Here is an 18,633-nt window from a genome sequence, read left to right on the forward strand (position 1 = left end):
TTTGAAGTCAAGGCACAGGGGATAGAATCCTCTCTCTGCCATTTGTATGACTTGAGTATATCATTACTCCCCTCAAGACCTCCATTTCCTCATCTATAAAATCTAAAAAATTAGATGGTTCCTAAGGTCCCCTCCGGACTTGTTCTCTGGCCCCAGGACCTCATACACTCAAAGTCTGCCCTAACCCCTTTGGCACTTCTTTTGTTTGGGAGTTTAGTCTTGTCTCACCAATCCTAATTTTATTTCACACAGTCCTTAAGCACATAGTAGGTCCTCAAGAAATGCTTTCTGATGGCAAGCAAGTCAGTTATCTTCTCAGGACTTTGGGTTCCTCAAATAGAAAAGCAGAACACTGGACATTAGAGGATCCCATAATTCGATGTCTCAGAAAGACTCGGAAAACACGGAGATGGAAAGGATTTCCTAGTAGAGTCTCAGATTCAGTTTCTCTCATCTGCAAAATTGTCAAAGCTCAGAAATACAGTACCTAGCTCACAAATATCTTTTGAATATTGAATCAAATGATGTGTATAAATTGATTTGAAAATTTTGTAGCATCTTATAAATATTAATTATCATTACTATCTTAACTGACTCATCAATGGTTCTATGGTGTTTATACAGAAATGTTCTTTTGAATACTCTAACGTTTAATGATCTGGGGATTCTCGAACAGGTGGATAAAATAATTGTTTCTTATTTTTGCTTTTTTGTGGTTTGGTTTTTTGGCAACAAGATGAAAGTGTGGGGATGTTAACTCATCCTCATAGGCTCAGTCAGTGTCAGCATCTTTGGGACAATCCCAGTACTAGAAAGGATGAGGAAGGTGATACAGACGTCCTCCTGTTGCCTTGTTTTTTGGTTTCTCCCACTGGCACTCTATATTTTGAAAGTTTTTCTGTTGGTGTAGCTTAGAGACTATAAGTTTTCATTTTTATGCAAGGAGAAATGACCAGCAGGATGATTTCAGAAAAACCTGGAAAGATGTGAACTGATGTCCCAAGTGAGGTGAGCAGAACCAGGAGACATTGCACATGGTAACAGCAACGCTGTGCGATGGTCAGCCGTGATTAATTTAGCTCTTCTCAACAATATAATGATCCAAAACAAGTCCCAAGGACTCACCATAGAAAATGCTATTTGTTTCCACACATTTTCCCCTGAGGCAATTGGGGTTAAGTGACTTGCCCAGGGTCCCACAGCCAGGCAGTGTTAAGTGTCTGAGGTCACTGAGTAAAGGTAATAATACCTCCAGGAGGGGCGGGGTGCTCTTGTGGTGTGAGAGCCCACCTTGGACATGGGAAGCTCTGAGGTCAAGGGCTGTCCCAGACACATGGAGGCTTTCCTGAAAAGAAGGATCGCTTAATTTCTAATTGTTGTAAAGAAGTTTCTAAGAGTGCAAGTTAGAAATAAGCTGCTAATCTGCAGGGATTCAGAGAACTGTCCACAATGCCGAAATCACAGACCCAGACCAAAAAGAAAAAGGAAAAACTACCTCACAGTTCTTTGGAAATATTAACAGCCTCCAGAAATACTAAGGCATTTATTTCCACAGGATCGTTGATTTAGGGCTAAAAGTGACTTTCAAGGCCTCATCCCACCTCCCTACTTTATAGTTAAGGAAAGGGGGGGAGAAGGGGGGGAAGGAGAGTTGGGGGCAAAGAATCATGATTAGGACAGGTTTGCACAGGTACTGAGAGCAGAGTAATTGAACTTCAGTCCACTGAACCGGGGCACAGAACTTTCTTCTGCTTGTTTTAGATAAGCAAGTCGAGGGGAACTAACATTGAGCCACTAGGTGGTGCCTTGGTGCACAGAGCACCAGACCGGGAGTCGGGAGCACTCCCCAGCTGGAGTTCAAATCCAGCCTCAGCCTTCCTAGCTGTGGGACCCGGGCAAGTGACTTATCCTGTGCCTCATCTGAAAATGAGCTGGAGCAGGGAATGACCAACCCTTCCATTGTCTTTGCCAAGAAAGCCCGGAGTGGGGTAAACTCTATCGAGGGTGTTTAGACTCGGACTGCGGAGCTTGGCTCTCTTCCCGGGGTCACTCCCCGGCCCCCTCCCAGCCCCTCCCTCCCACTCTGGCTGGCGCAGTTGCCGCCTCTCCCCGCGGGCAGCCGGGGCGGACGCTGGGCCCGGACCCCTCGGAGAGTCTCTGGGCGCCCGCTTCCCCGGATGATCAGGACTCTCTCAGGCAGCCGCCCCCGGAGTCCCAGGGGACATCCCCTAACAGCCGTGACCGGCTCCTTTTCTTTGTTTGCAGACGCGCACGGCGACGAGGTGTACGAAGACCTGTACGGCGGGGAGAGCGGCCAGGCCCAGACCGAGTGAGTGACTCTTCCTCCTCGCCTGGTCCGGCTTCTGCCGGGTTGGGGGGAGGGGCAGCCAGCGGAGGGCGTGTGGGGAGCAGGAAGCTCAGTCCCGTGAAAGAGCGGTCAATTGTTCTAATTAACCTCAGAAAGGGGGAGGGGAGGGTTCGGGAGCAGATTTCAGCTTGGTGTAAGAAGAATTTCCTGGAAATTACTGCTGGTCCAAAGTCTCACAGACTGCCTGCGGAGACGCCGGCCCCTGAGGGAGGGGAACCCCTGGTGCGCATGAAGGGAGAGCTGGGGGAGCGCTTCCGGGCCGGCTCGGAAGGGGGGAAGACCCCGTTCTAAGGCGGCCGCCGCCTCGGACCCCAACTCCTCCCGAGCCCGGGCTGGTCGGCGGCAAAATGGAGGCCCAGACCTCGGTGTGTCCCTGGGTCACCCAAACCCCAGTGTGGACGTGGGGGCTGAGGTAGACTGGACTCTAACCCTGCTTCTCTAAACCAAAGAACACAGAGTGAGGCGCCCCCTACGGACGGGGGGAGCAAGCGCACTGGGACGAATCCGAGGAGCCGGACGCTGGCGGCCTGAATCTCTCAGAGCGACAAAACTCGCGGGGCCCAGAACGTGCACTGACGGGGACGGCAGCGCCGCATGTCGGGCCCAGGGGGCCAGCGCTTCGTGCTGCCTTTTCTCATCTCCCCCAAGTCCCACAACGACACGTGGCCGGGCAGGAGCCAGACCACCGCAGGGACCAAAGTCCAGGCCCCGGGAGGAAGGGTGGGAACCAGGATGGAGAGTTCCCGAAACCCGAGGGGGAAACGCGGAGAAGCCGAGATTAACGAACCGTTTCCCCAGAGGGGGGAGAGAAAACCCGAGCGAAGTGAAATGTCCGACCGGAGCCAGGGACGGAGCCAGGGACCGAGCAGGTCACGGCCGAGGGCGCGTTTCCCTTCCTGGCTGGGGCTGGGGGAGAGCCAGTGTCCGGGGAGCGAGCTCTCCCGGGGAAGCCCGAAGGATCCCAGCACGGGGCCGCGCTCTCTCCGAATAAGGATCCCAGCACGGGGCCGCGCTCTCTCCGAATAAGGGTCCCAGCACGGGGCCGCGCTCTCTCCGAATAAGGATCCCAGCACGGGGCCGCGCTCTCTCCGAATAAGGATCCCAGCACGCGGCCGCGCTCTCTCCGAATAAGGGTCCCAGCACGGGGCCGCGCTCTCTCCGAATAAGGATCCCAGCACGCGGCCGCGCTCTCTCCGAATAAGGATCCCAGCACGGGGCCGCGCTCTCTCCGAATAAGGATCCCAGCACGGGGCCGCGCTCTCTCCGAATAAGGATCCCAGCACGCGGCCGCGCTCTCTCCGAATAAGGATCCCAGCACGCGGCCGCGCTCTCTCCGAATAAGGATCCCAGCACGCGGCCGCGCTCTCTCCGAATAAGGATCCCAGCACGCGGCCGCGCTCTCTCCGAATAAGGATCCCAGCACGGGGCCGCGCTCTCTCCGAATAAGGATCCCAGCACGCGGCCGCGCTCTCTCTCCGAATAAGGATCCCAGCACGCGGCCGCGCTCTCTCCGAATAAGGATCCCAGCACGCGGCCGCGCTCTCTCCGAATAAGGATCCCAGCGCGGGGCCGCGCTCTCTCCGAATAAGGATCCCAGCGCGGGGCCGCGCTCTCTCCGAATAAGGATCCCAGCGCGGGGCCGCGCTCTCTCCGAATAAGGATCCCAGCACGGGGCCGCGCTCTCTCCGAATAAGGATCCCAGCACGTGGCCGCGCTCTCTCCGAAGCCAGTCTTTATCCCGCCACGCTTAATGGAAGGCTTGACAAGGCTAACGAGCTGAGAACGCCGGCATCTCTTGCAAAGAGAAGCCAGCCCCATTCACGACTTTAACTAAAAAACGTCCACCAAGTCTTAAAAGAAATTGCACTTGTGAAGGAACAACAAGGGGCGGGCCTAAAAACCCGAAGGTACCAAAAAAGCAAATTAGTCCTGACTCAGCAGTTAGTGAATAGGGAGGGCTCAAAGAATGAGAATCCTTCAGTCAGAACTAAATGGGAAAAATACATGTAAAATAATTGATTCCTATACAGTTCCAGTCTTACCATAAATCTTCAGGCTCAGCCTTAGAAGAAATGTCCATCGTAAAGGGCGTTCTACAAGCCCGCTCCCCTCCTCATCTGTATTAAGTAAGTTGGAAACAATCACTAATTAAGGTGACTAAAAAGGAGCTGAGGCTGGTCTCCTTATGAGGGAGAAGCAGGAACAAGGAGGGACATTTGAGAGAGAAATTCTGCACTGATGTCGAGAAACCCGACTGCATAACGAGAGCTGCCCATGAGTGAAGTCTTGAAGGGGGACGGGAAGGAGAATACCTCCCCCCACCCTTGTCCAACAACAGATTGATCTAGATTCACTATAAGGTCACTTCTAACTCAGAGTCCCTGAGTCTGTGACATACACTCAGCAGTTTTGTGGTGCTCCTTGCGACTACCCCTGAAATGCGCCATTTTGTTCTAGGAACCTCACTATTTGCCCCCCTCCCTTTAATATAGAAAAGTATGGCAACATAATTTCCCCTTTTGAATCAGATATCAGTTCACTGGTCCTTTCCAAAAAGGAAGAGAAACTAGAACATGTTGAGATTTGTTACTGAGATCTCTGTTGCAGTTGTGTCTGTTATAAAGCCATCAGAAAACCTCTGGTCTCACTCAGTGGGGTATCTCTTGGGCCCAGCACTTACATTTTTTTTTCTTTAGGTTGGAAGGAAAAGAAAAACTTAAAAAACTGGGAAGGTTTTTTAAAAAAGAAAAAGAAAAAGTTAAACCGAAGAAGATGAAAAAGAACTTCAGGTAAAAAAAAAAAAAAATGAGTTGTGGGGGAGTCTTTCTGTAGGAAATAGTAATTTTTTTAATTTAGTAATTTACTTTTTGAATTTTTTTTAGTGGGAAATGCCCCCTTTTAAAATTAATTTTTAGAGGGAAAGACATTTACTATATAGACAACAATATGGAGGATCATCAAAAATATTTATTTTCACTGTATAAATATGTATAAATATATTGTATTTAACAAATACTTTAACCTATTTAACATGTATGGGACTACCTGCCATCTAGGGGAAGGGGTGGGGAGGAGGGGAAAAATTGAAACAATGTTTTGCAAGGGTCAATGTTGAAAAATTACCCATGCATATGTTTTGTATGTAAAAAGCTTTAATAAAAAAATATTTATTTTGCCTTTAAAGATAGAGGAGAAAGGATTTCAAAATATAGGACTTTGAATAGGTGGCTCCAAGAAACTATGAAAAGAGAGATTTGGGGTCAGAGGATCTGGGTTCAAATCTACTATGTCACTTGATTTTTCTGTGGTACTGAGCAAATCTCTCAATCTTCCGGAAAATAAGGAAGTTGCTCCTCTAAGTCTTTATGGTCTTCCAGTTTGAATTAAATGTACATTGAAAGAGAAAGTTTCTTTTTCTGGCTGGGCATATATTGCTCTAGACCTTATTATTATTATTCCCTTTTTCTTAGGTGCTAAATCCCATGTTTAGCCAGTTATTTTAGTTTTAGAAACTCCGTAAGCATGATTCGGTGTCATCAGTGTCCTCATCTGGGAAAGAAAGCTTGATTAAGATTTATATTAAGGTCCCCTTCAGCTCTAAGGCTGCAGACCTTTGTGGTCAGAAATCATGCAATGATAAAATCTTCAGGGGAGAAGGAATCTTCAGAGACCAGCTCGCCCCAGATCTCACCTTCCAGGCTTCCAGACGAGGAGATGGGAAGCCGGATTTTTCAACCTGTCTCCATCATTGATTAGTTAGACAGTCCCTTACTTGCACATTGAAAAAGGTTGGACAGGATTATAAGATTCAATCTGGAAGACACTTCAGGATCATCTCCCTCAATTCCCACTTTCTATAACAAAGGCAACTTTAGTGGCCAAAAGCACACAGGTGGGCAGCAGTAGAGAACCACTTGAACTTGGACCCTCTGTCTCCAGAAATAGTATTCTTTCCAGGCTACTATGGTAACTCATAGTTACCATGCTGAATTCAAAACCCTAAAAACACAGTGATGATAGATCCCTAATTGAGATCATCAGTTGTGCCCAATGCCAGCCAGTGGGAGAGAGTATGGGAAGAATGGGAGGTTCCCTCTGCTACCCAGACTACGGTTTAGTTCCAGTCCATCCTCCTAGATGAGGCGAGAACTTGAGTGTTATCAAATGTCTCAAAGTCTGCTTTCCTGGTCTGTCAAATGAGGGAGGGATGTGGGCAGGGAGGCCATCTCTCGGGGTGGAAACTGAATCGGAAGACACAGGTAGAACTAGGAACAAACAGAAGACAAGAAGGGACTTCTTGTCTAAGCTTGTTAACTTGAAATTGTGTCTATCAGGTAAAATTGCAAATCCATGTTTGTGTCCTACTGGGAAATCATCCCTTTCTGGCAATTTTTAAGTCTTTCATTCATTCGTTTTTCACACATTTATTAAATGCCTACTATGAGTTAGGATCTCGTCTCTATCTTCTTCTTCTTCCTCCTCTTTTTCTTCTTTTTCTTCTTCTTCTCTCTCTCTCTTTTTCTCTCTCTCTCTCTCCTCTTTCTCTTTTCCCTCTCCCTCTCTTTTTCTCTCTCTATTTTCTTTCCTCTTCCTTTTTTTTCTTTCTCTGTGCATATAGTCTTGTCTTTGGAATGGGTAGAGAATAGGACACTTGTGAAATCATTAGAAGAGGAAGGGTCAGATGAGAGACAGTTCCCTCTGCCAAGGCAAAACAGACTTCTCTGACATTAAGGGTCTTAGGAAGTTTCTAGGACCCTGACAGGTCAAATGACTGAGAGCACTTGAATCCAGATTTTCCTTATTCTGATGCTACTTTTCTTTGAGATAAAGAAATGTTCTGTATAATAATATTTTTGTCTAACACTCCATCCCCCTTTTGGTTTTGCTGACTTGCAGTGGATTTTCCATTTCGATGCCTAATTTAGGTAAGTGACAATTACTTTTCTTGGTTTCATGCAAATATATTAGCTAAGACAGAATGAGGGAAGGGAGAGAAGTGAGTCCCACCCCCAAAAAAACTTGATACCCAAAAACAGAAGCTTTCCATACAGATCAAGCATTTTACCAAAGTATTTCTCACTTTACAAGCCTGAATATGATTCACTTTTGAAGCAGTGCTTCCAGAAAACATCGATGCTTCCTGACTGGAGGAAGAAAGTGAATCTTCACAGCAGTCAATAGTGTGGTATAGTGGGCAGAGCACTGGCATTGAAGACCTCAGTCAAAATCAGGATTCTTGACTCTTATTTGTCTTGTGACCCAGGACAAGACACTTAATTTCTAGGGGTCTCAGTTTCCTTATCTGTGAAATAAGGATAATAAGTCTTCACAGAGTCATAGTATTAAATGTGATTATATTAAACATTTTCTAAGCCTTTGGGTTTATGAAATTTAAGGTTTGTGAGAGAACATTGACTTAGAACAAGAGAACCTGGGTCCAAATCCCATCTCTGATATTTCTTTCTCGTATGACCTTCCATGGACTTCAGTTTCTTCATTTTTAAAATGGAGAAGTTTCACGAGGCAGCCTCTATATCTGTGCTCTATGAATTATTCTATAAACATCAGTTATCACGATGGAATGTTGATAGTGATAATGTTGATGATGACAATTTGGAATTGTCAGAGAAGCTCATGAACTTGAAATTATGTGTCTATCAGGTAATACTGCAAATCCATGCTTGTGTCTTACTGGGAAATCATCCCATTCTGGCAACTTTTAATTCTTTAATTGAACTTTCATTCAATTTTTCACACATTTATGAAATGCCTGTCTGTCTATCCTCTCCACTCCTCTCTCTTTCCCTTTTCCCTTCCCTCTCCTTTCCCCCACCCCTCTCTTTTTCTTCTTCCTCTTTCTCCCTCCTTCTCTTTCTCTCTTTCCCCTTTCTCCCCCTCTTCTTCTTTCTCTTTCATTTTCCCTCTCTTCTTTTATGTCTTTATGCATATACATATACAAACACATACATGCTTACATATAATTTATATAAACATATACATAGGACAAGAGGGAACTTCAGTTTCATCTCTTGGTGAATATTGGGGACAGCCCAGTATCATCACACAATTATTCACAGTCTGAAAGAACTATGAAAGCTTTACTCATTTGTAAATAAGAATTTCTCCTTTTGCCTTTCCTTGTCTCCTGTCTGGCACATACTAGGTGCCTGATAAATGCTTATTGATTGATTAATTAGTGATTTTCATTTCCTTTTGATTTTAGAATTTAAGTCTCAGGAAAACATATTCTACGATGATGTGACAGTGGATAAGAAAGATTCCAAGTATGTTGATTTTGCTCTTTTGTCAGCCAGATATGCCCAATGTTTAATCCGGCCCCTCAGTGTGGATTGGATCTTTTGAGAAGTATACCATTTTTTAAGTCCGCTGAGGACAGCCAGCATGGTGGAAGGGAAAATCACCCAGATTTGGAATTTTGACTGGATTGGGAAAAGTCAGGCTTCAGTGTCCTTGTCTATGAGACAAAGGGTCCGACTGGCTGATCTAAAGAGTGTCATAAATCCCTAAAGGTCATGTGAGTTTTCCAGGGCTAATCCACCTGTCTGCCTCCCTGGGATAATTCCCTTCTGCTTTTTTCTAGGATCTTGAAGTCTTCTCTCTCCTCTCAAATAATCCCTCTGAATTGACTCATTACCATCTGGCTACAACACACTCTTCTCTGCTTAATTTTCCATTTAAAAAAAAAAAAACTTTTTTTAAGGCCTTCTTCGCTGCCTAGCTGCTCCCGTGCCGTAGTTCCCCTTACTCTTCCCTCTACCTCCCTTCTTCCTCAGCTTGTTGGCATCTGGCTGCGTCCTGCAGCACTCCACTCAAATAGCTTCTCAAAGGTCCCCAGGAGCTCCCAATTAGCAGGTCAGCTGGTGGTACAGTGACCGGAGCTCTGGGCTCGGAATCGGGAAGACCTGAGCTCAAAATCAGGCTCAGACTCTTACTAATTGTGTGTGTGGCTCAGGGCAAGTCACTTCACTCTATTTGCTCCCATTTCCATTTGTAAAATGAGCTAGAGAAGGAAATGGCCAACTGTTCTGGTGCTTTTGCCAAGAAAAGCCCAAAGAAATAGATGCAAGTGCAAAATGGCAATGGTTCCCAATTGCCCCGTTAAATGGACTAATGCTTCCTCTCCTTGATCTCTTTGTAACAATAATCAGCTCCCTCTTCTTGAATGTCCCTCCCCACCCCTGGGTGTAGAAGACCCTGCCCTTGTCTAGCTTCCTCATCCTCTGTCAGTGACCTAGCCCTCTTACAGCATAGCTCTAGCCTTCAGGGAGCTGGGGAATGAGGGGGCTATAAGCAACCCCTCTATTTCTATCCAGGACCAAACTGCCTTGATGACTACGACTCTGTAGTAGAGCTTGGGATGTGTGGTACAGCTAGCCATAACCTCCATGAGGAAAGAGGCAGTGAAAAAATATTAATTAAAAGAAAAGAAAGAGGCCATGGCCTATCTCAACGTTTTTTAATCTCACCAAGCCCAGTTATGAAAGTCAGGCTACTAGAGGTGCTCGAAGTCAACGTTGAATTGAACTAAATTAATGCTGATACTCTCATAGTTGGGCAGCTATAGTTATCAGGATGTTCTTTCTTCCATCGGGCCAAAGTCTACCTTCCACAAGCTCCTTCCTAGGGTCCTCACTAATTATGTTCTCGAGAGTCTGAATCTGTCTAAATCTTTTCAGATAACCAAAGGCAGGGATCTTGTCTGGCCAAATTTTCTATTTCCTATGCTCTGTGTTATCCCTTTCTAAAAACCACTTGTGCTTACCTTGTTTTCATTCCCTTTTCCCATTTCAGAGAAAAAGAAGACAAAGGAAGACTCTGGAAACCAAAATTTCTGATGATGAAAGACAGCAAAACGAACAAAATGCCTGAGGAATCCGAAAGGTAATGGCCTGCGCCCATCCCATCCCTCCCTGGGTCTTACTCAAGGGTCTCCTTGATGTGAGTTTTCAAATGAACAAGAACCTAAATTCTAGGCTCAGAACATGTCAGATGTGTGACCAGAGAGCTTTTTAGGAATGTTCATGACCCGGCACCAGGCACCTGGTATCGAGCCTGAGGCAACAGGGCCGTGTAGTGTAGGCGAGACACCGTCTTTGCCCTCGTGGAATGGACACTCTCAGAGCCTAAGTAGGAAGCTGCTCAGGAATGGGTGTCTGGGGTCAAGGGATCATTTTTCTCCATCAGAACTTGAATGAAACTGTAAGGAAAAATACTCAGTAAAGTTGATTAAGTATTTTTATTAAATGCCCACTGTCATGGGGAAGAAGAACTGCACGTGCTCTGTCCAGCTCTCACAGGCAGACCTGAGAACAATGGGTGGGAGTCACCCATGCAGGCCTGAGGTTAAAAAGAGAAATAACTCCCTAATGGCTGGAGGGGCGCAGAAACAGAGTGGGCTGTTCCAGGAGGGCACGGGCTCCCTCCAGTGCCCAAGTCCAAGCTCTCTGGATCAGCCAGGTCGTGTCGGGATGCCCTCTGGGGTATACATGAGGCTTCAGGGTCCAAGTGGGTCCTTCCCTCTCTTGTTTTGTGAGGATTGTTATGCCGTGTAACATGAGGATCTGGACCCAAGGGTCACTGGGATTGATCAATCACTTCCCACCAGGAAATTCTTTGCTTCTGAGAAGGAAGGCGCCATGGAGTCAATGAGTTAAGTCTTCAAATTAGGGAAGATTTCAAAAGATGGAGAAGAGGGGCGAATCTACTCTGGCAATATTGTCAGAAGAAATGAGAAGGAGGGGAAGCATTCAATTCGGTTGGAATACAGAGTTTGTGGGAGATGTGAAAGATAAAGCCAGAAAATTAAGCTAAAACCAGATTCCACACGGGGCAGTGCAGTAAAATAGAAAAGCAAAATAAACAAGAGTCTTGAAATCAGGAAGCCTCATTTTGAGTCCCTCTTTGACCCAGAGGAGCAGAGGAATACAGATTTAGATCTGAAAGGAACCTTGGGAGACAGTCAACTTCAATATCTTCATTTTACATATGAAGAAACTGAGAATCAGAAAGGATGAGTCACTTGGCCAGTGTCACACGGAGAGTAAGTAAACAAGACATGATTTGAACTCAAGGCTTCTAAGTTCAAATCTAACACTCTTCCTACCTTACACTATGGCCAGCTACACTGATAACCTGTCTCATCCCAAAGTTAGGGAAAGTAATATCTGAAATACCAACCTCATGCAGTTGTTTCAAGCAAACTGTGGAGGATTCAGAATTGTGGGCCAATACAAGATTTATCATCTTGTATACTACTACATGTATGTGTAGGCAATAGGCAGAAAATGAAGATTCTTGTGCTGTAGAGGGATACGATCAAACACTGAAGACGAAGATGGCTCATATAGCAATGTCAGTCAGGCATCTTGCATCTATTAAGCACCTACTATGGGCCAGGTCTCAGTACTGAGGACGCAAAGATAGGGAAAAAAAATAACAAAACAAGAAGTAATCCCTATTCTCAAGGAGTTCACAATCTAAAGGGATGGAAAACATATAAATAGCTCTGTACAAACAAGATGTACATGGAGCAAAAAAGGAAGCCCTTAGAATTAAGGGGAATTGAGCAAGGCTTCTTGGGAAAGGGAGGGCTTGTGTTAAAGGCAAACGGGAGACAAACAGGATTGGATTAGAAGAAGGAAGGCTAGTTGGGAGGCTATTACCTTTATCTAGATGAGTGGGTGAGATGAGTCGGGGGTCCTGAGCCAGCATAGTAGAAAAGAACCAGATGTAAGAAATATTGAAGAGGTAAAATTGACTAGAGTTGGCTCATAAAGTGAGGAATGAGAGAGTCCAAATGAGTCGGAGGATATGAAGCAACATTATTGGAGTGCCGGTGGCACTTACTTCCATGGAAGTAAGAGAAAGGCTTGGCCTTTGAGGGGCAGAAGGCTCAGTTTTGAACATGTTGAATTTATAAATGCCTTGGAATATTGTGAGATATTAAAAAGGCTGAAACTGGATTTAGAGATTTGAGAATTATCTCTGTCTCTATGAAATGTAATTAATAATCAAGTTTATTTAAATTATTTAAATAAATAAGTTTAGCCACATTTATAAAGCACCTACTATGTGCAGAAACCTATGGAAATTATGGAAATACATGAGATCCCAAGAAATGATTCAGAGGGAGAAGAGAAGGAGACCAAAGACAGGTCCTTGAGGGTTATTTACATTTAAAGGGAAGCAGGAAAAGATGACCAAAGATGAACAAGGAAAAGGAAAGAAACTGTAAGAGAAGGGTTCCAAAAGTGGGTTGGGGTCTAGAAAAAAGAAAAAACAAAGTGATGTACAGCACCAAATATCAGTAAGAAGAGAATAAAGGCCAAGGGATTCAGAGGTGAGGAAGTTACCATTGATTTGGGAAAGAATGATTTCAGCAGAGCAGAAGAAGAGGAGAATGAATAAAAAGTCAAATTAGAGCGATCTGAGCAGTGAGATGAGAAAGTAAAGCCAGTGATGGTGGGCCCAGCCAGTAACAGGAGAGTGCATGCTGGCTGGAGGGACTCATAAAGTTGAGACAATTTGGGAAGGGGAAGGGGGATAACTTAGTGAGCCTGTAGGTGAAGGTGAAGGCTAGTGGGAGAAATTAAAGATGCAGGAAAGGGGACAGATTTGACTCAGAAGTCGAGTCCATGACTGAGCCAAAGCACGAATCCCTCCTACAACATCTCTGGGAAACAGAGCTAGGTAAAGGCACTTGTGTTCCTTAGGCAAGACTTGGAAATAGGGTCCCCTGGGTACCTTAAAGCTTTACGCTCACACACATGACTTGACATCACAAAATAAATACCTGCATATCATGAAGGATGGAATTTTTTCCTTTAGTATTAAAGATGTCTGCATTCCTAAAAGGCGGCATTGTGGGGCAGTAGGCAGAGACAGACTTGGAGACAGGAAGAATTGGGTTTAAATCCCACTAAATACTGTCGCTGTGTGTCCCTGAGGTAGTCACTCAGCTCTCAGAAAACTCCCTAAAGTAGAAAATCGTCACCTTTCTTATTTCATAGATCTGAACCTCCTCGTCTCAGAACCAAGCTAAATTCATAGGATTACCCAATAAATGCATTGAAATAAAGTTCCCCAGATAGTTTAAAGACAAATTCATGATCTCCAGGTTAAAGGCCTCTATCCTAGAGCTTTTCTCCTAAATCACAGACAAGTTGTGATGTGCACTGGTGGATGGAACCTCCATACTGGGAGCTCCACATGCTGATTAATGTAAACCGGGCCTAACCAACACCAGTTCAGTAATTCAAGCTAGGGGATCATAGTGCAGTATGTGAAAAAATGTAAAAAAAAAAAAAAACCAGCTTTGTGGATGCGACATTTAAAAATTGATTTAAATTCGACATAAAGCATTTATATCCTTTTCCTTCAAAATCACCACAGCCAAGAATCAGCGAGGTCAGAAAGGCTCGGCCCAGAGGGCATTAAGAGCTCAGCTGACATTCCCACACCCAATTCTCACTGAGCTGCGTCTTTTTCCACTTGAAAAACTGTCCCCCTGCCCGCTGAAAGAATCAGTCTGGCTCGTACCACAGCCCAGAGCCAAGCAGGGGAGTCGTGAGGGTGAGGGGATAGCCCCCGGGATGGACCTGACGTTCCCCCCAGCACAGAAGCACCAACCAAACAAGCTGGGAGGCAGAGGGATGGACCAAAAAGCTTCCACTCTGTTGAAACCAAAGGTCTTTGGCAAGGTCATATCCCAAAGTCCCCCGTGTGGACCCCAGACAAACCTCTCAGTCTGGCCCCGCTCCACTGTGGGCATCAGCCAGTGACCGAGTCCAGACTGGTCTCCCGGCCCCTTCATTGTCTTCATTCTCCCCCCAGAGTCTTATACTGTGAATCACGACCTCACGTGTGGTCTCATAACCGAACTTATGATTCATTATCAGTGAAGTTTGATTTGTGGACCCATTTTACATACCCACATCCCTGGGGTCATGCAAACATTTCTTGGGCAAAAAGGATTCTCAAGTGCAAAAGGCTTAAGAAGCCCCACCTGGACCACAGAGAAGAGATTTTCTAACCAGGGAGTAGCTGTCCCCTCTGCCCAAGGCCCCCTCTCTGCCAACTAAACATGGCTAGCCCCTTCCTCCCTGATGCCCAATGTGGAGTCCGCTCCCTCACCACCCTGCCGTTCTCTGGAGCAGTTCCATCTTGTAGAAAGAATCAAGGTCGAGCCCTCATGTGAAGATGGTCACTTAGGGCTGGCTAAGCACTTTCTTCCCCCACACAGGCCGATTACATAGTAAAATTCAGACTTGAAGGCAATGAAAATCTGTTTAGTGCCAATGTGCAAGGCATTGATGAAGGCAAAACCCTCCCTGTTATCAAGAAGCCATCATTCTATTGAGGGAAACATGTGGGCAGATAAATAGATTATCACATGCAGAGAGCAAATACTAAGTGGACAACTTGGTAGTGCCATGACGCCTAATGTCAAGAAGGACATGAGTTCAAATCCAGCCTCAGACACTTCTTAGCTGTGTGACTCTGGGCAAGTCACTTCCCCCATGTGCCTCAGTTTCCTCATCTGTCAAATAAGCAGAAAAAAAGGAAATGGCCAACTGCTCCAGTGTCTCTGCCAAGAAAATTCCAAATGGGGTCATGGAGAGTCGGCCGTGACTGAAACGCCTCAAGAACAGCAGCAAAATCTCTAGTTGGAGGCGTGAGGGAAGCCAGCTTTTAACTGTGCTTGACAAGTAGAAACAGAGGCTGAAAGTGTCGACTGCCCACTGTTTCAAGGCTAGGTCTCAGTCAGATTCCAGCCCCAGCAATCTTCCTCCGCCATGTTGTTTAGTGCTCTGTCCCCCCAGCAGAGATGACCCGAAGCTCTGATCTGAAAGAGGAATCAGCTTTGCAGCTCTAGCCCCTGGCAAGCCTGGTGGACAGTTTGGAAGTGGGATGTTTGAGCTATTGGGAAGTGGACACGGAGCCTCCTCCATCATTAGGGGCTGGGAACGCTCTCTCCGGCTCTGTTGTAGAAAGTGTCTCATGAAGGGTACCTCCCCAAGTTTGGTGGCGGTGATGGCTGCTTTGGGCAATGATGAAGACCCCCTGGGGGAGGGGATCCTGGGCCTGGCCAAGGCAAATACAGACTTGGAAGATGGCACAGAATCCCCTTTTCCTGAAGTTTATTTTTTCTGGACTCAGATTTCATGTAATTTATTTTTCCTGGGGTGGAAAGATGGATTCATGGGTTGGAAAAGCCGTTTTCCATTTTAAACTTTAAATGCCCCAGTCATTGAAGTCTCGTATTTATGTATTTATATCAAAGAACAGCTAGACATTCACAGAGCCGGAGGAGGGGAGACCCATGCTATGCCCAAAAGGCAAATGGCTTGAAAGGAACAAGTACAGCATTTTTATAGATCGGGTCGGTCATTTTTCTGACTTTCCATGACCCCACTTGAGGTTTTCTGGGTAAAGATACCAGAGCAGTTAGCCAGCTCCTTCTCCAGCTCATTTTACAAATGAGGAAACTGAGGCAAAGTTAAATGACTTGTCCAGGGAACTTTTAATGAGAATCTGTCTGGGGCCCTTTGGGTGAGATGTTCAAGAAAGGGGAGATGATGGATAAAAATGGAGGAAAGAGTCTTATTTATTCATTGGACTTGATGACTTTTGAGGTTCCTAGTCACTCTGAAGTTTAAATATTCTAAACCTCTATTTTTATGTTTTGTCCTTTTAGAAAAAATTAAATTAAGACAAAAATGAATTTATTATTAAAAAACAAGTTATTAAATACCTATTCTGGACAGGATCATTACAGAAATCCTCTGAAACCTCCTCCTGAAAGGGGGAAGTTAACTCTTACAACTCCTAAGAAATTCTCTTAAGTTTATAAACTATAGAAAAGTTGCTGATCTGCACTGGGAAAACATTTTCTCTCTGCAGCTCCTCCTCCTTTTTTGGATTTGTTTGTTATTGAGACACACTCCTGAGTGTGGGGAAGCTTGGATCTCCTCCATTTCTGACTTGCGCTGGTCTGCCCCTGTGTGGGTCTCCCTGGGACTCGCCATGTCGGTTCCAAACAGTGCAGCTCAATTTTTCAATCATCCTCAGTTTCCCTAAGGAGCTGAAATTACAGGCCTGGGCCACCACACCCAGCCCTATCTCCTTCTAAAAACTGGCTGAGGGCCATAACTCACAAGCTCTTAAATACTTCAAAGATGAGGGATATTTTAAGCTTGGGTATTCCATTTACTGATGGGAACTGCTTTGAGCAACAATTCATGATATTATGGCCAATGGAGTGAAGAGTTCCTCTGAGGTTGGACCTGAACTCTGAGCATTTTCAGCTTTGTGGACACCATTAAAGCTTGGTTATGTTGACCCAATCTCCAAGAAGACAGGAATTCCCCCTTTCAAAATGACATTGCAGAGGAAGTCTTTTTTTTTCATTTTTTAATTCATTTTTTAAATGAATGAATTCAATTTTTGTCTTAATTTAATTTTTCCTAAAAAGACAAAACAAAAATAGTTCTTCATAATAGTTCTAGATGATTCTAACTTCAGAATGACTAGAAACCTCAAAAATCATCTAGCCCAGTGAATAAATAAGAATCTTTTTTATGACATTTTATCCATCATCTTCCTTTCTTGAACATCTCACACCAAGGGCCCCTGACCACTTCTCATCAAAAGCTTCCTCTTCTTCAGGATGCTGCTTATTGTTGGGAAGATTTTTTGGCTCTCTGGTTTAAATGTGGTTTTTTTTTGTAGGGGGGGGGGTTCCCGTCAGTCTTATTCTGTCTCTGGGCCAAGTAAAACATATCCATTCTATCTCCCATGTGACAGCCCCGCAAACAATTGAAATTGGGGATAATGTCTCCCACCTCAGGACTATCTGCCAGGTTAAACACTCCAGTGTTTAAATGAATATTTATGCGGCAGGAAGTCCAGACGCTTTTCTATCTTGTTCATTTCCTGTTTATCAATACCCAGCTTCCTTGCCCTTCAAACATTAATCTACAGCCATTAAAAACAACCGCAGTGAAAAGGATGAATTCTATCACTTTTTCCCCAGGCCGGTGCTAGAGAGATGAATTAGGAGGAAGGGAGCAGCAGCAAGATTTCCCAGCATTTTTCAGTTTTATGAAGAACTTTCCTCAAAATAAATCAATCAACAAATGTTGTGACACTCTGTGTCAGCTCCTCGTCTAAAGGCTGGGGAGAGAGAGAAAGGCAGAAATAAGAAAGTCGCTCCGAGAGCAAGGTGGGGTTGGGAGGCAGTGTACAAACAGCCAGGGACCAACCGGTTATAAGGGAGGGAAACTGAGATAATGCCGAGGGAGGCATTAGTACTAGAAGTGATTGGGAACGGCTTTTTGTAGGATCTGGGATTTCGGCCGGGACTCGAAGGAAGCCAAGAGACAGAGATGACCCAAAGAATTACAGATGGGGGAGGCAGCTGGTGGAAATATAGGAGATAGATGTTAAGGAACAAAGGGAAAGTGTCACTGGACTGAGGTAGAAAGACACGGGCAGAAAGAGAAGACGGAAACAGGCTGTGAAGGCAGCTACATGAGGCAGTGGAGAGAGCACTGGCCCTGGAGTCAGGAGGACCTGAATTCAAATCTAATCTTAGACACTTAACACGTCCTGGCTGTGTGACCCTGGACAAGTTACTTAACCCCAATTGCTCAGAAAAAAAAGCCACAGGATTTTTGTTTGATCCTGGAGTAATAGGGAGCCACAGGAATTCACTCCCTAGGAGAGTGATGGCCCCACCCTTTAGGAAGACCACTTTGGTCTCTGCAACCAGGAAAAAGTCCTGAGGGCATTCATATTAAACAGGGTCATCCCCATGGAGATCTAGCAAAGGAGGCTGGGAAGGTGCAGGGAGAGAAGCTGGGAGAAGGGGGAGAGAAGGAAACCTGGCAAGGGATCCTGGGTCAAAGGCTTTCAAGAAATCGTGGGGACTGAGCCAAGGTCACTAGGCAACAAAGAACTCCCCTAGGGCTCCGGAGAGAGCAGTGGCCATCAGGATGTTCTTAGGTGAGGGAGAAGAGAGGAGTCACCACGTGTGCTTCTCAGGGAGCTCGGAGGAGAAGGCACCGAGGGCTCTAGAGGGAGAGCCCGTAGCAACAGGAGGGATAAGGGGCTATTGTGAAGGAGAGACAGAGACAAAAACAGAGAGACAGAAACAGACAGACAGAGACAGAAAGAAACTGAGACAGAGACAGAGAGGAGATGAGGAGACGGGGGGAGAGGAAGGGAGGGAGAAGATTGGAGGA

At 45.5% G+C, this 18,633-nt stretch overlaps 1 protein-coding gene across 2 annotated transcripts in view; it reads left to right on the plus strand.

Moving 5' to 3' along the window:
• The window catches only part of FYB2 (FYN binding protein 2), a 53,521-nt gene that overhangs the window by 28,129 nt on the left and 6,759 nt on the right, over window positions 1–18,633 (plus strand). Inside the window, exons 11-15 of one of the 2 annotated variants that reach the window (XM_051999594.1) lie at window positions 2,266–2,329; window positions 5,065–5,157; window positions 7,265–7,293; window positions 8,592–8,652; window positions 10,181–10,270. In XM_051999594.1, coding sequence (XP_051855554.1) covers window positions 2,266–2,329; window positions 5,065–5,157; window positions 7,265–7,293; window positions 8,592–8,652; window positions 10,181–10,270 — 337 coding nt within the window. Of the gene's footprint in view, window positions 1–2,265; window positions 2,330–5,064; window positions 5,158–7,264; window positions 7,294–8,591; window positions 8,653–10,180; window positions 10,271–18,633 lie in introns of those variants that run through there. The other variant, XM_051999595.1, reaches the window with a different exon arrangement.

Source organism: Antechinus flavipes, chromosome 4, assembly GCF_016432865.1.
Source record: "Antechinus flavipes isolate AdamAnt ecotype Samford, QLD, Australia chromosome 4, AdamAnt_v2, whole genome shotgun sequence".
NCBI lineage: Eukaryota > Metazoa > Chordata > Mammalia > Dasyuromorphia > Dasyuridae > Antechinus > Antechinus flavipes.